The sequence below is a fragment of the Pocillopora verrucosa genome, chromosome 5 (genome assembly GCF_036669915.1).
Source record: "Pocillopora verrucosa isolate sample1 chromosome 5, ASM3666991v2, whole genome shotgun sequence".
Taxonomy (NCBI): domain Eukaryota; kingdom Metazoa; phylum Cnidaria; class Anthozoa; order Scleractinia; family Pocilloporidae; genus Pocillopora; species Pocillopora verrucosa.
In genome coordinates this window covers 4560983-4575223 of record NC_089316.1, presented here as the reverse complement: position 1 = coordinate 4575223, position 14241 = coordinate 4560983, and the positions used below count along the sequence as shown (strand labels likewise).

At 36.0% G+C, this 14241-nt stretch overlaps 2 protein-coding genes and 1 non-coding gene across 3 annotated transcripts; 1 reads left to right on the top strand and 2 right to left on the bottom strand.

The window, feature by feature from the left end:
* Positions 1-111: 111 nt before the first annotated feature.
* On the bottom strand, positions 112-6112 carry LOC136280648 (diacylglycerol kinase theta-like). The gene is made up of 10 exons (XM_066166280.1): positions 5862-6112; positions 5105-5141; positions 3749-4594; positions 3079-3227; positions 2172-2481; positions 1758-1848; positions 1271-1332; positions 818-860; positions 396-464; positions 112-171 (listed from the first exon to the last, which is right to left on the bottom strand). The coding sequence occupies exons 3-10, from the start codon at positions 3820-3822 to the stop codon at positions 112-114; spliced, it is 858 nt and encodes a 285-aa protein (XP_066022377.1). The 5' UTR covers positions 3823-4594; positions 5105-5141; positions 5862-6112.
* A 55-nt stretch (positions 6113-6167) lies between these two features.
* LOC131772412 (uncharacterized) lies at positions 6168-13350 on the top strand. Its single transcript, XM_066167469.1, has 6 exons — positions 6168-6326; positions 8026-8088; positions 8468-8561; positions 9946-9979; positions 10763-10833; positions 11671-13350. Exons 2-6 carry the CDS (start codon positions 8029-8031, stop codon positions 11862-11864), a joined length of 453 nt encoding a protein of 150 aa, XP_066023566.1. The 5' UTR covers positions 6168-6326; positions 8026-8028; the 3' UTR covers positions 11865-13350.
* Trnas-aga (transfer RNA serine (anticodon AGA)) lies at positions 10132-10204 on the bottom strand. The gene has a single exon. It is a non-coding gene; the product is annotated as a tRNA-Ser (tRNA).
* Positions 13351-14241: the final 891 nt, after the last annotated feature.

The window sequence follows — 14241 nt, the reverse complement described above, 5'->3', positions numbered from 1 at the left end:
ACGCCACTGGTGGGAACATAGTAACGTGAAAAACAGAAATTACAAGAGAATAGTACGAGGATAATCAACTTATGGCTTCATTATGTTATTTACTGGATTACAACCAAACATCTATACCTGGGCTCCCTGTGCTAGCCGAATACCAGTCCTGATTCCACTTTGAATTTGACCCTTTCAATAAAGAATTCATTTCAATTAAGAACTAAGGCACCATTTCTATCGCTAAATAAAAACGTTTCTTATGCAAATATTTAAGAAGAACGGAAAAGGCAGGATACAAAAATTGTGGCAGTTGTAGAAAAAAATACGCGGAGCAGATTGGAGAGAACAGTATGGTGCATATGCCTACTCATGTTAGGGCGTGAAGGGTAAAGATGGTGGTGATTCTGACTCACCAGGTGCATTACTCCCTGAAGTCCAACCACCTCGACAAGACCGTCACAGTGACAAGCTGAGGCATGACCCTGCAAAAAAATTCAAGCAATTTCAATTGTGTGTGGAAAAGGAATCCGGGATTGCATTTATTTCGTTTAACTTCGCTTTGCGATTGGTCCAGATAATTCAAGCCACTCTCCGAACCAATCACGTGCATAACTAAAACCAACAGTGGTTTGGTCATTTGCTACTTCCCGCGCTATTGGCGGTTTGGACAATTCTACTCTTCGCACTTATTGGCTTCTTTATAGCTAATGCGCTGAATCTTTGAGTCTTTTCCAGACTTCATCTTCTAGGGACAAAATGTCATGGTTATTTTATCAGTTGTTTGGTGCTAAGAATATGAGCAGATATCCCACTAAATTCATGAAGTACTACATACATCTTCTTTGTCTGGTCCCCATGCATCTGTGCCTGCTCCCCAACTGGCCGGAAAACAAATTTTAAAAAAAAGTTAAAGCGCAAAATTTATACAAAAGAATAAAAGACTTTACAAGTAACGAAGTGATAATCGCAGGTCAGCTGCTATCAAAGCAATCTCAGAAAAGAAGCCTTAAAAATTCAGACTTCGACTAGAATCGAACCCGGGCCTCCCAGATAACAGTTGGGGACTGCTGCGAAGCCACGTGATGTGAGTTCCCGTAAAGGAATCAGATCATGATTATATGAAACAAATAATGTTGACCTACACGAATCATACTTTCACCGGGCATAAAAACTGTGCAGCTTAAAATTACTTGTTGAAGCCGATGTGCAGCGATTTTCCTACAATTAAATTGAAAATCTAACCACTGAAAAATTAATTCGAATTAATTAGATTGACCTCAATTCTTACCTGCCTATGTTCAGAATTACAATTCCTTCTAGTGTTGGTAAGTCAAGTTTTTTGCCATCAATCTGCAGCGAAAAGGAAGTAAATAAGATACTGGTCTCTAGAAAGTTAAAGAGGACGAAAGGCAAACAAGCACCGCAAAACGCCAAAACAAAACGCTCAGGTGTGATTGGGGCATGAAATAAAAAATTGTGCAACTGATATACATGCAATCATTAAGAGTTGAATACAACTGACAGACGATGATGATTTGGACCAACACTCGATGCTAAGAAAGTTAATTCTGATACAGGGGTTTCAATAACCTTTTTCTATAGGCAGCTGTCGATGGTAAAATAGGCGGCTGTGCCCGAAAAGGGGCAGTATGGTGAAACCCAAACATGAGCCCGCTTGCAGGGTAAACAAAAGGCAATAAGAGGTCTTATAGTCAGCGGTACACCCCTTTTATTGTGATCAGCCATTCAATACCATCGTTCTACAGATTAATCACCTCGATTTCGACCTCTTGAGTAAATGTCCGCGAGTAGCCTTTGACCATTTTCTTTATACCTGCTCTAAAGTAAACTCCTTTGTTATGAAGCCTGAAACAAAAAGAAACCAAAAAAAAAAAGGGGGGAACTAGAGATTAAACACAGTCGCACTAACAGTAAATTGCAAAATACAAAGTCGGGGGTTTTTCAACCTATCCCTTTTCAAAAGAGCTTTCAACGGAGGTTAATATTTATCCGGAGTTTGAGCACATTAAACGCAGTAAAGATGAAACAACAGTACATCTCAGAAGACTATGGAACCTTTGTTACCATCCAATGGCTTTCGCAATCAACACTCTTTTTCTTCAATCGAATGCCGCATAGTGACTACGACTAATTTTGTAACCTGTAAATTTACTCCTTTGTATCCTCACCTGCTATGGAATTTATCAGGTGCTTCCTCCCTCTGAAGATGAAAATCTAAACAAAGCTCAGCTCCAATTCCGATGCCAAAGTAATTATTCATGGTAAAAATACTAGGATCGTCTTCTCTTCCTCCCATCGAGCCAAGCGCGCTGTCGTTTGACATTGTTTCTGGAACATTAGTGTCCGCTGAATCAAACATGACACACCATCTATCAAGAAACACTTCGTGTGCCTGATCAATGGCCATGAGAAGCGATACAGGACTCTCGCCACCAGAGTAACCACCTCCCCAATGGAGAACACGAGAGAGATCGTTACCTGTAAATTGAGAATCTCGTTCAATTTCCCACTCATTTTCTAGCTGCTATAGAAATCACGAGAGAGATGAATACATGTTAGCAGGGAATCTCATTCAATTTCCCACTCATTACCTTGCTACTATAGAAATCACGAGAGAGATTCATTCATACGAGAGTCTCATTCAATTTTCCACCCATTCTCATTTCACTTTGCTATACCACTCGAAACGGCAGCTTTTCAAAATACGCTATAACGGTTTTTCTACTAATTTAGACCTCTGCGATTAATCGTAACTTGAAAATGCATATAATTACCGGATAGAGTTCCAGACTTTCAGTAATCAATATTACTTGATTTACTTTCAAATACTACGAACTTTTCAGGCCTAAAAAGGGAAAATCTGCATGACTTTCCATGGTCTCTATCGCTTAGAAAACAGGAATGACTAAGTCAGGAATAGTTTCAGATTTCCATCCCATTGACCAAGTTTGTCGAACGAGTCTTGAAATTTATGACATATCGCAGAAAAAAAAACGTACAAAGGTACTTTTGACTCTGGAAATTAATTTTCTTTAATCGTGGGGAACACGAATACTTTGGAAAAAATCCACTTACCAATGCCAAGAGGAAGAACTGCTGATGCAGGTAGCTTACACTTTATCTTTTGAACACCATCATCCAAACATGACAGCACCCAGCCAATTGTGCCATCACCACCACAGATCAAGACACGAAAATCAGAAATAGATCTGAAAGCATAAACTCTGAAACAAAGATAAAAATCGATTCATATTTTAGATATTCAGAGATTTAAAGACGATGGGACAAAGCTGACAGAAGAAGACAAGGCTTATAGTTTTGAGTATAGAATAGCTGTAAATGATTAATTTGGGAAGCAACCTATACAACAAAATATATATATCGCTCTTCTGCAGGACGACGTCATATAAGGAAAACTAACCGCCATGCCTTTTTTGGACTAAAAATTTTACATCAATCTTTACCACTTCCTTGCTTGTTCCACCTTGAAAGCGAGGCTTGGGGGAAGACATTGGGTTATCTCATGTAAATATGGGTATCGCCCTTTAAAGGGTGCAATCTGCACTGGAAAGATTCTGCACCCACCCATATCTGCACTATGGCTTGATTAGCTCGGCCTCGGTCAATTCTCGTGGACACAAGAGTCTAAGGAGATAGTTCTTACTAAGTAAACAACTTCCGTGTAACCTCAACAAATTCGGATGGGAATTCGTCTCGATATGGAGGGGGAGCGAGTTTAAAATACCCTGATAATGGGCCTCCCTCTAAGAGGCTGTACACTTGATTAGGGTTGAGCAGTCTCTGGAAAGCTGTGAACATGTCTGCCCCCTGACCGCCACCACTTTTGGAGTTTACCAGTACTAGAAGGGGTTGGCTTCCAGGGGGGAACAGTCCAGGCTATAGGGAATAACAAAAAAATCAAAATAGGCATAACTCCTTAACTGTAGGAAGAGAATACCGATATGCAAGAAACAGAAATCTTAATTCCAGTCAGTCTTTTTCAGTTCATCTGTTTTTTAAAGTACTTCTAGGAAATGCTCTACAGAAAGAACACAGAATTCGCTTTATACTTCCCATGGGCACTGCCAGTGATATAATAATGTGTCTTAATTATTAGATACATGAACTGAGCTCTAGGATTACTAGTAACTCACCACAACTTGAAAACACACTTTTCACCTCACAAAATTCCATGGCTACAAAACAATTACAAGAAAAAAGATGACAACAACCAAAAGCCTCCCTTTGAGTATTTTAATGCGTAAAATATTAGGTCGCCAAGGTGTCGTCAATCTTGTTACCAGGGTCTCTGTCACTCTTAAATAGCTGAATGGACATGGCAGATGGTCAGGGGAACAAGGACTAAGGAAACGTACATTAGCCCCTCGTAAAACAAAGATACTTGTTTAGAAGCATCTAAAAAACAAACAAAACAGAACTTACTTTCTCCTAGAATGTTGCCAATCAAAATTTTGTATTTGCTTGTGTCAAGGCCAACTGGGAGACTACCAATGCATATGCATAAACTACCCAAGGGTTCTATGTTTTGCCTCTGGTAGAATCTTGTGAGTTTCATTTTCCTTACAGACTTCTGCAAAGAAAAGAAGTACATTAATTTTTATAAGGAGTCTAACACCTTCAGATAAATATAAGATCTATTATTTATCATTAAAAATCACCTTGCAGTTATCAAAGGAAGTTAATAAGAAAATGGGTGCAAAGACATGAAACTATGGAAAGCAAAGTTGTCACCACCTTACCACCATATATTCAATGACTGTAACTTAAAAATAAGAAAAGTGGAAGGTAAAAAGGCAGAGGAGCCCCTTACCCAGATAATTAACCCTTTACACCCAAAGATCAGTGTGCATATTCTCCGTGCTGTTTTCTATACATTTCCTACTGTGCTGACATGGAGATTTTGCTTAACAATCAAGAGCTCTGGTATTTGTTGATCATTATTTAATTCTCATGACCTTAATGTTTGATTCAGGGGTGATACTGTAAGGAGAAATTAGATGTTGGTCAGTCTAAGGGGTAAAAGGGTCAAACTATTATACTGTTTAATACTACATATTAACTACATCTACTGTTGACTTACTATGTGAGAGGTTGATGATTCTCTGTTAGCTTCTGTCCTTCAAATGAAAACCAATAGATTTTCCAATTGTACTTCCTATTAGTTTTTAATTACAAAATTATATTACATTATGATTTGTGTATTGGTAAACAAACATTAAACTGTTTGTCTCATGATGTCAGAGTCAGGCTAATTGAGAGATCAACATTCATTTAATCCATCAACACCTTCATCAGGTGTTGAGGTTGAAAGTTGATATGTCACTATTTGTAGCAACTTGGTTTGTAATTATTGGTGGATTATAGCTTGCTGTCATTGGAGTATTTCGATACTCATTAATTATTCCCTTAAAGGTCTACTTTGTTACTGATCAGCTGTTGTGCTTTTTGATAGTAAGCATTTCAATTCCATCATCTTTATTGACGTATTAGATTTGTGTATAAGTTGAACAGTTAAAGTTAATATCTAACCCTCTACCACCTTGAGTGTTGTACTATGAATATTGACAAGTTTTCAAGCAGAAAGCTAATGAGAAGACAGGTCCTTAATGGTCGGCTAATGGTCGAATAAATCAATATTAGGTTATATTGTTTGATTCAGTATCAAATTTTCATGGCTGAAAACATAAATATGTATCAATCACACAATGCAGTGGACTGATATGTTGATTTTACAAGTACAGTGTATAGAGGCCATCTGATTACATCAATCAGAAATATAAAACTATGTAAAACCATACTATGTAAACTTGACATCATTTGATTCCTTATCCACTTACCAAGAGACAATATGCAGACCTCCTTCCCTGAAGAGTTTAAGTGAGATTTGTCTTTATATTGCCTTCTTTAAGTGATGCACTGTCGCATTTTGGATGACAACTACAGCTGAAAGTTTATTAAAAGGCATATAAAATTATATATATATATGGAGTGAATCTTCCACTATGTTCCCCAAATTTTTTCACCAAAGAGAACCATCACTTCTGGATGCGATAGAGAGTCAATCTTTTTCTCCGATTCTTCTGGGCTCTCTTCGTCCGCCGAGTTGAGGTTCATTCCCAGGCTTTCTCGAATTGCCACGATTAGATTACAGCCGACATTTCAGTACACTCAAAGATCGCGTAAATTGGATGATGATCTCCAATGAAGAACAACTTAAGATTGTTGTTCTGTGGTACTTTTTTTTTTCATGTGGGTATGCTACTGGAGCTAAAAAGAAGAAGGATCTATAAACTAATGTTGAGGTATGTGAAGAGATTGAAATCTCAGACAAGCTTCTTGTGCTTAAATTACTGATAGTATTTCTTTGTGATCGATCGGGTGCTAATTTCTGCAATTTTGAATTTGGATTTTATCTTCCTTCGAAAAAAAAAGCGAGCATTTATTAAGTCTGTGAAATCGATATTATTTGAGGGAAAATTCACGAAATTTGTCGCGATAACCTACCCGCGCGGATTTTGTTATGCAGTCGAGAAAATTAGAAGCTTATGTTTTTAATTTTGCATACGTACGGTACGTACGGGAGGAGTTTGGGTGAACTTTATGGCAAAATATGTTATACTGAAAAAAAATCGATATTCGTTTGTCAGCCAAAAGTGGGTAAGCTAAAGGTTGTTGTTGAAATATCGATTAAACTGTTGATATGTATTGTGTATGCCAGTTGATAACACTTCTGTGGTAAATGTGAACGAGAGGATTAGTCCTTCGCAGGCGAAAGATACTAAAATATCACGCGATATTTTTTTTTGTCCTTTTATCGCGGTATTTGTTTCATCGATATTTAAAATAATATTTTTTCAAGCGCTCCACATGGAGAAAAAGTGGAAAATTAAATAACTAAGAACATTTTTGCTTTTTTTGTTCAAATACATGCACACTACATAATAGTCTGGGCTATTTGAGAAGGAGTGTCACGACAGGTGGTCTAAAGTGATGCTAGAAATTAATAATTTATCACAAATCTCGTCTCCTGGCAGCAGTGATTAGGTTAATATCATGGCTTTGATCTTCTAGTTTACATGAATTATAATTTGTAAGGACTTAAAAGCATAGATCTCAATGGTTCACATGTGATTCATACAACGTAACTCATACAATGTAACAATGAATTGTATTCATACATATACCAATCTAATAAGCACAAGATTTTAATTGTAATATGTATCAGAGAAATAGTATGATTTGTGCATTTCTGAAGAGTAGTTCAAATACCTGACTGTGTATATATTGTTGAATTAAGACAAACAAAATGGAGTTGAGAGGGGAAGTTCCTACAGTCTCACTAAAAAACATTCACTAGATTTTTCATTAAAAGTATGGTGTTGAAACTCAGTAGAATATGAGTGGCACAACAATTTTGTTAGGAATATTCTCAAAATAGTTGTAAACAAAAAAAAACTTGGGCCACTATAATTTTAGCATTAGAAGAGATGGTCTGCACACTAATCTGAATATCCTCTGATCTCTGATGGCTTTTGGTGTTCTTTTCAATGAACTATTTTATTGCCAAATTTGGAAACTGGAGGGCAATGGACATAATCAAGTAGATTGTGTTAAATTAGATGAGTATTGTAAATATAATTAAGTGAGGGGGCAAAATCACATCCAAGGTATTAAAGACATTACTTAAATTCCCTCTAGGGTTTGCACAGAATGCAGTTATTTAATTTCTTAAATTATAGAAATTTTCACACTAATCAGGAAAGAATGCAAAAATGAAGACTTATTAGTCCAGATGAAATTTTGAGTTTTCAATTCTTTTTCTAGTTTAGAAGCTTCTAGTAGAGCTAGTAAATATGTTATCATTATCTTTCTGCACTTGTTGGTTTTATATCAGAAATCTCAGTCCTTGAATATTTTAACTGCTGACTTGTGTGTAATTACCATATGGACAGACTTTCCATGAAGTATTCTATATAAAATCATATGATCTTTCTATTTCAGTACATGCCTGCTACCTGTGAGGACAAAGCAGATAATGGCGACATTGTGTCTGTTCACTATACAGTATGTACATATATGACTTTCATGTTGTCTGCTTCTTACTTGAAAGCATTACAGTGAATTCCTAAGGAAAGGATGTGCTCACATCCTTACATTTTTCAAGCCAGAAATTTGAACCAAAATTGTTTTAACCACCTGGGTGCCAAGCTGTTATAAGTAAATAGAATTTGGCATCCTCTCCCTTTAGCTTTCTGTTATCATTTTAAATTAGACTGCCTAAACAAAAAGACAAAAATAAACCGTCAAAATAAAAAATAAAAAAAAACTAACAATAGCACAAAGTAAACAACAACAAAAAGTAAAAACCTGTTCTCAATTCTTATTAAAAATGTAGCTATTGCAAATGTTTGAATTTCCTTAATTTTTCAATGAACTCTTATAGGGTACACTGGTGAATGGACAAATGTTCGACTCATCCCTGGCAAAAGGAAGGGAGCCACTTGAGTTCCAGTTGGGCGAAGGGAAGGTTATCAAAGGTAACTTGCATCAGGACCTCTGATTATTTTGCTATACTATCAGGATGATTTATTTTCGGATTCATAAAGCCATTAAGCCAAAGTTATCAGTCAACTGCTCTCTAGAGCCAAAAAGGTAAAACATTTTAAAATCATGAGCTGACGAGAACACAGTTTGGCAACAATTAAATTGCATAAAGCATGAGAAAACTCAAGTGAGCACTTGACTGGCAATTGGTTTTATTTTTTAATCTGATATGTTGAGAATATGGAGCAAGTGTTCTTGGCCAATCACATAGAAACATGAAGTATTAAACCATAAAATCAAACATGGTTACTGTCAATACTTATACAAAGTCAAATAAAAATTGTTCTAATTGCAAGATTTTGACTTCTTTTACTATCTGGTTTCTGACTCTTTTCTAAAAGTTCCTAGTTAACCTTTTCACTCCCATGAGTGACCAAGACAGAATTTCTCCTTACTATATCTGTACCATACAAGTGATGAGAATTAAGAAAAATATCAATTATGGGATTACTAATTGATCCAATACCAAATTCTCCAAACTGGCATAATGAGAATCATTTGGCAGACTGTAAGGAGAATTGCTAAAGAAATCTTGGGAGTTAAAGGGTTAAAACAATTTTAGAGATGCTAAGATATCCCAATTCTTCATTTCATGTGAATGAAGTATTCTCTTGACTTATGATTTGGGAATTATTTAGGTACTATAGTTTTGCTTACAACTTTGTGACATTTTGTTGGTCATGTATACATACATAGTGACGTATGAAAATTATAAGGAGGAAACATTAAAAGCTAGACTAGAAAGGAACCACTGTGTCCTCAGTCAAGTGTTCTGGTGAATTTGATTATATGAGGTTACCTTTTGTGATATCTAATGTAGATTGAGCATCAATGAAAATAAAAACCAAAGTATAATTACTGTATAGTGATTTTAGATATATGAAATTGATATATTTGCACTGCGATGAAGAAACAAATTTAGGAGATTCTTGCAGCTAAGAACACTACTGAACTAGTAGTTGAAAATGGGACCTGAGAAAAATTCAGGCCTGTATGGGATTTGAACCCATGACCTCTGTGATACCAGTGCAGTGCTCTACCAACTGAGCTAACAAGGCAACTGGGAGCTGGTCAATATGTTGGGTCCAAATAAACCATCCAGGTGATGAATAATAATGACTTCCAACATGAGTTCTTCTTTTGCCTGGTTGGTAATACTTTTTTTAAAAGCTCTCAGTTAAAGCCCTTTTAGAGATGTTAAGATTTCCCAAATTGTGAATTGTGATTTTATGTGAACTGCAGCGACAGAAAGTTCACCACTTTACAAGTAATAGCCACCTTAACTTTTTCACTTATTTCTGTAATTTTTTTTTACAGGTTGGGAGATGGGTATAAAAGGAATGTGCATAGGGTAAGTTTTAGAAATACTACAGTATGTATAATGATTTTAGATATGTGAAATTCATTTATTTGCACTGTGGTGAAGAAACGAATGTAAGAGATCCTCGCAGCTAAGAACACTACTGAAACGAGTAGTTAAAAATAGGACCTGAAAAAAATTTCAGGCCCATATGGGATTTGAACCCATGACCTCTGCGACTCTGGTGTAGCACTCTACCAACTGAGCTAACAAGCCAACTGGGAGCTGGTCAATATGTTGGGTCCAAATATACCATCTATATATACTACAGTATATGATAAAAAACAACAACGAGGTCAAATATTTTCATCATGAGCAGATTTTTGTAATCAGCAATTAGTGCTATCGAGGAGGGTACTTCTTCTAAAGTGGGGCTTAGCTTAGCAGGATTTCCTCAACTGAAAAAAAAAATACCTGCTTAAAATTTTACTTCTAAGTGACAAGTTGGGGTGCAAAAAATTGTGCCCATGGATGGATACTATTTTCCAAGTTCTATTCATTTTAAATAAGCTATTTGCAAGCATAACTGACAACAACATTGGCATGGCAACTCTTTTAAGAGTTACTTAAAAGTAAAACTCCCTCTGGACTTCAAAGCCCCTTACTGTCTTAACTGCCTTTCTCATCCCCCTTTTCGCATTGTTTATTCTCTACAAATATGTTAAAAACCCTTTTGGTTGATCATTTTTGTGGCTCCCTCAAACAAGTTTACAGAAGTGGTGCTCAGGCTGATATTTTTCAATAGTCTATGATTCTGCTTTTTCTCTTTTGCAGTGAAAAAAGAAAATTGATCATCCCTCCTCACCTAGGGTACGGAGCTCGTGGAATTCAGAATGTTATTCCTCGTAAGTAAATATTGATTGTAACAATGACCATGGAGGAACTAAGGGGGCCTACATGTATAAGTACAGAAAATGGTCTGAACGCAAGTGCAAGTCCTAATTTATGACACAGGTGATATTTGGGAAGTTTTCTTAATTGAACTTGGATGACCAAAACATTTCATTAATATAATTATATTAAATGCAGAATTGGTTTGTATGAGTTGCTGACTTACTATATTATCAAAAAATTCATTTTTCAAATCTCTTTGTTTGTCCTCAGCACACATTACTTAAAATAAGAAATTTCCAGCAAGTTGGAAAATGCTCATATTTTCTTTGTAATGGCAATTTGATAAAATAATTATGACATTTCAACCAAGTTTAAAGTTTTTTGAAATATTTAGAACTTAGCATTTCTTGTTTGTCTTTAATTCTGAAAACATGCAATACGTAAATCCTGTGTTACAATCTATAACTTATTTTATTGAGCATGAGTCATTGACCAGTCATGAATGAGATATCTGTTGGATGTGGTAATAGCCAAATAGGGAAAAAATTCCTTTTAAATTTCTTGTTATAACACGGAATGGGAATGGGAATGGTCAAGAAGCCTTTCCTTTTCGCTCCCTTTGCAAGATTTCTGCACAGCCCCATTCTTCATTATGCAGATAGTTTATGGATAAAGAAAATAATGGCAGAAACAATATTTTGCCTTTAGGACTACAACTTTGATTTGTTTTACAATAGTATGGGGCTATAAAGAAATCTTTCTGCTAATCGGGATATTAATATCATTCTACGTTACTGAATAAGCAGCAAATCCTAACATTTTCTTATTTTTGCTTTATTCACACATAGCCGACTCTGTACTTATTTTTACCACCGAGCTCATGTCCATTAAGAGGAAGTCGCTTTTCGATCCAAAGTTACTGCTGCAAATAGGATTTTGGCCGTTCCTGGCTGGAGTGATTTTGTACTATCTGTATAGAAAGGCATCTAAGAAATCTGGAAAGCCTGAAACAAAGTCGAGCAAGAAAAATAAAAGGAAGTAATAAAACTGTGAACCTTTTTATTTATGAGGTTATTCGTAAATGATATCAGAGTATGCCTCTTACTCGGCATCAGTTGACTACGACACGATTTTGTACCCTAATTTTTGAAACTTTCCATGCGCAACGCTTGAAGTTCGTTGACCACTCTGGAGCAATCAGCGTAGAAACCAGAACTCGGTTAGTGATTGAGAAAGGTGACAATTAACCCTTTAACTCCCAAGATCTGATTGTGAATTCTCCCCTCTAGCTACTACACATTTCCTTGTTAATTGATTACGAGAATTAGGTGTTCAATCAAGGAAATAAATTGTACCTGATGAGTCTGAGCGTTCTCATTACGTGTTTGCTGTATAATATATGGATACTACAGGGAGAAGTTAATTGGTAATCACTTCAGGGAGTTAAAGGGTTAAAGAAAATTGCCTAAAGCGCGGGCAAACGCGACTGACCAAGTCGCGATTAGCTTTTAATTTAGATTTGATTGGTTTACAGGATGGTGCGAGTTTTCTGGACCAATCACAGAGTGCAGTAAAGCAAACCCAAAACGAACTTGGCTTGCTTTTGACACTTCACACTTACTTTAGACACCGAAAGATTACTCTACATCGATATTTTCTTAAGAACCAGTCAAATAATCTATCGGAAAGTATTATCCGCCTCTATTAACGATTTAACAAATAGAGAAGCCTTGACTGTGCTCTGTTCTGTTATAAAGCACGCAGGAAGCGGCTAGAGCACGAAAGAAGTGTAGGGAGAAACACGAGACGTAGTCGAGAGTTTCTTCCCACTTCTTGCTTTACTGTGATGATCGGAGATCGCCATGATATAAGCGAACCGCGATGGACTTCAGCATGATCATATTTACTCAGACACCGTCATGATTAGTATGAATTTTAACAGTTATGCCAGTTTGGTTATACTTTTCATCATTTCTGTTTTGTTTTTGAACTCTGAACTTTATATAATATACGAGTGTTGGATGTGTTTGATTTTTATTTCCTTACGTAAGCTTGCAATCTAACTGAGCGTGAGAATCTTTATCGGAGTGTCTATTTCTTTTTTCCTTTGAGGATTTTCGTATCTGCTTACGTTTTAATAACGTAAATTACGGCGCCTGGTATGTTTACAAACCTTTCTTTGGTTCTTCTGTTGCTACTTGCCGGCTCGCTTGTTCCGAAATTTCATTTTCAATTATCGGAAAAAAGCTAAAAAGAAGTCCCGGAAAAGGTCGAACATAATACACTTTGGCAGATGGCGTGACAGCTTTAGCTCAGTTCTATAGGAGAGGAGATTAAAACCCTAAGGACCTGCCAGTCGGTAAATAACGTATTAATCTTTCCACTGACAGGCCATTTTCAATCCAGGGACATTACACCGCGGAAATAAGTTTCGTTTTCGAGAAGTTGATAAAAGAAGGAAATGATAATGCTTTTGAGGTGAGATCCGTAGTTTTGGATTCTCGGCTCAAAAAAGTAAGTCAGTGTTCAGGAAGATAAAAAAAATGTATTCAGGGTAAAGAAAATTCGGCATAATTTGGATTTGAAAGTCAAATACTGTTATGACTGAAATAAAAAAAAGCGTTGGTTGCCGAAGAATAGTCACGTTAGTCATATAATTTAGTCAGTTTATTCAGTTCATTGCAACATTATATAAATTAGTTATTAAAACTGCTCAAAGAGAAAAGGGAAAAGAAAAAAAACAAAAAGAAATAAAACTTATTTCAGTTCTCTTTTGAGGTAGACGTGGACTTAGGAAATTACGTGATGGAAATTTTTGTCTATCTTAAACTCTCAATTTATTAAAAACAACAGTTAAACAGCTGTAAAACCCTTTACCCCTGTGTGAATTAATTGTCTTCTGCTTATGCGGACAAATGCGATCAGATTCTTACAGAGTAAAGGGACAATCAACATTCAGGTACTAAACATAAGAGCTTTGTTTCTTTCTGTTCTTATTTCATAATAGTTTAATTCATCTCTCTCGCTCACTATACGGTACAAAAGTTAGATTTGAAAGTAGAGAATTTTTTGTTGATAGGAAATTAGCTTCCTAGATGTTGACAGATGGCGATCCTTTCGATGAAATCATTTTTGTTCTGTTTGTTACCACAATATTTATCTTAAACTATTCTAGCTTCTGAAGTTCTGTAATGCGATCATTTTAGTTTTTTTCCTCACTGTGTTGTGACTTTTATATTATCGTTAGGTGTATTTTCCGCCTTTTTTGAGAAACAAAGCACACGAAAAAAGTTAAACATATTAATCAACCAATTGATCGACATAGAAAAGAGTCTAAATTCTTCAAGAAACACAAATAGTAGTATTATCCCCGAAATAATAAACAAAAGTGTATGTTTTGTAATGGTATTTTACAATAG

Coding starts and splice junctions, on each gene's coding strand:
- LOC136280648 (XM_066166280.1), bottom strand. CDS start 3,822: ATGTTCACAGCTTTCCAGAGACTGCTCAACCCTAATCAAGTGTACAGC. Junction 861..1,270: donor GTAATTCTGAACATAGGCAG/GTAAGAATTGAG, acceptor TTTTCCGGCCAG/TTGGGGAGCAGGCACAGATG. Junction 465..817: donor GGGGACCAGACAAAGAAGAT/GTATGTAGTACT, acceptor ATTTTTTTGCAG/GGTCATGCCTCAGCTTGTCA.
- LOC131772412 (XM_066167469.1), top strand. CDS start 8,029: ATGCCTGCTACCTGTGAGGACAAAGCAGATAATGGCGACATTGTGTCT. Junction 9,980..10,762: donor ATAAAAGGAATGTGCATAGG/GTAAGTTTTAGA, acceptor TCTCTTTTGCAG/TGAAAAAAGAAAATTGATCA. Junction 10,834..11,670: donor AATTCAGAATGTTATTCCTC/GTAAGTAAATAT, acceptor ATTCACACATAG/CCGACTCTGTACTTATTTTT.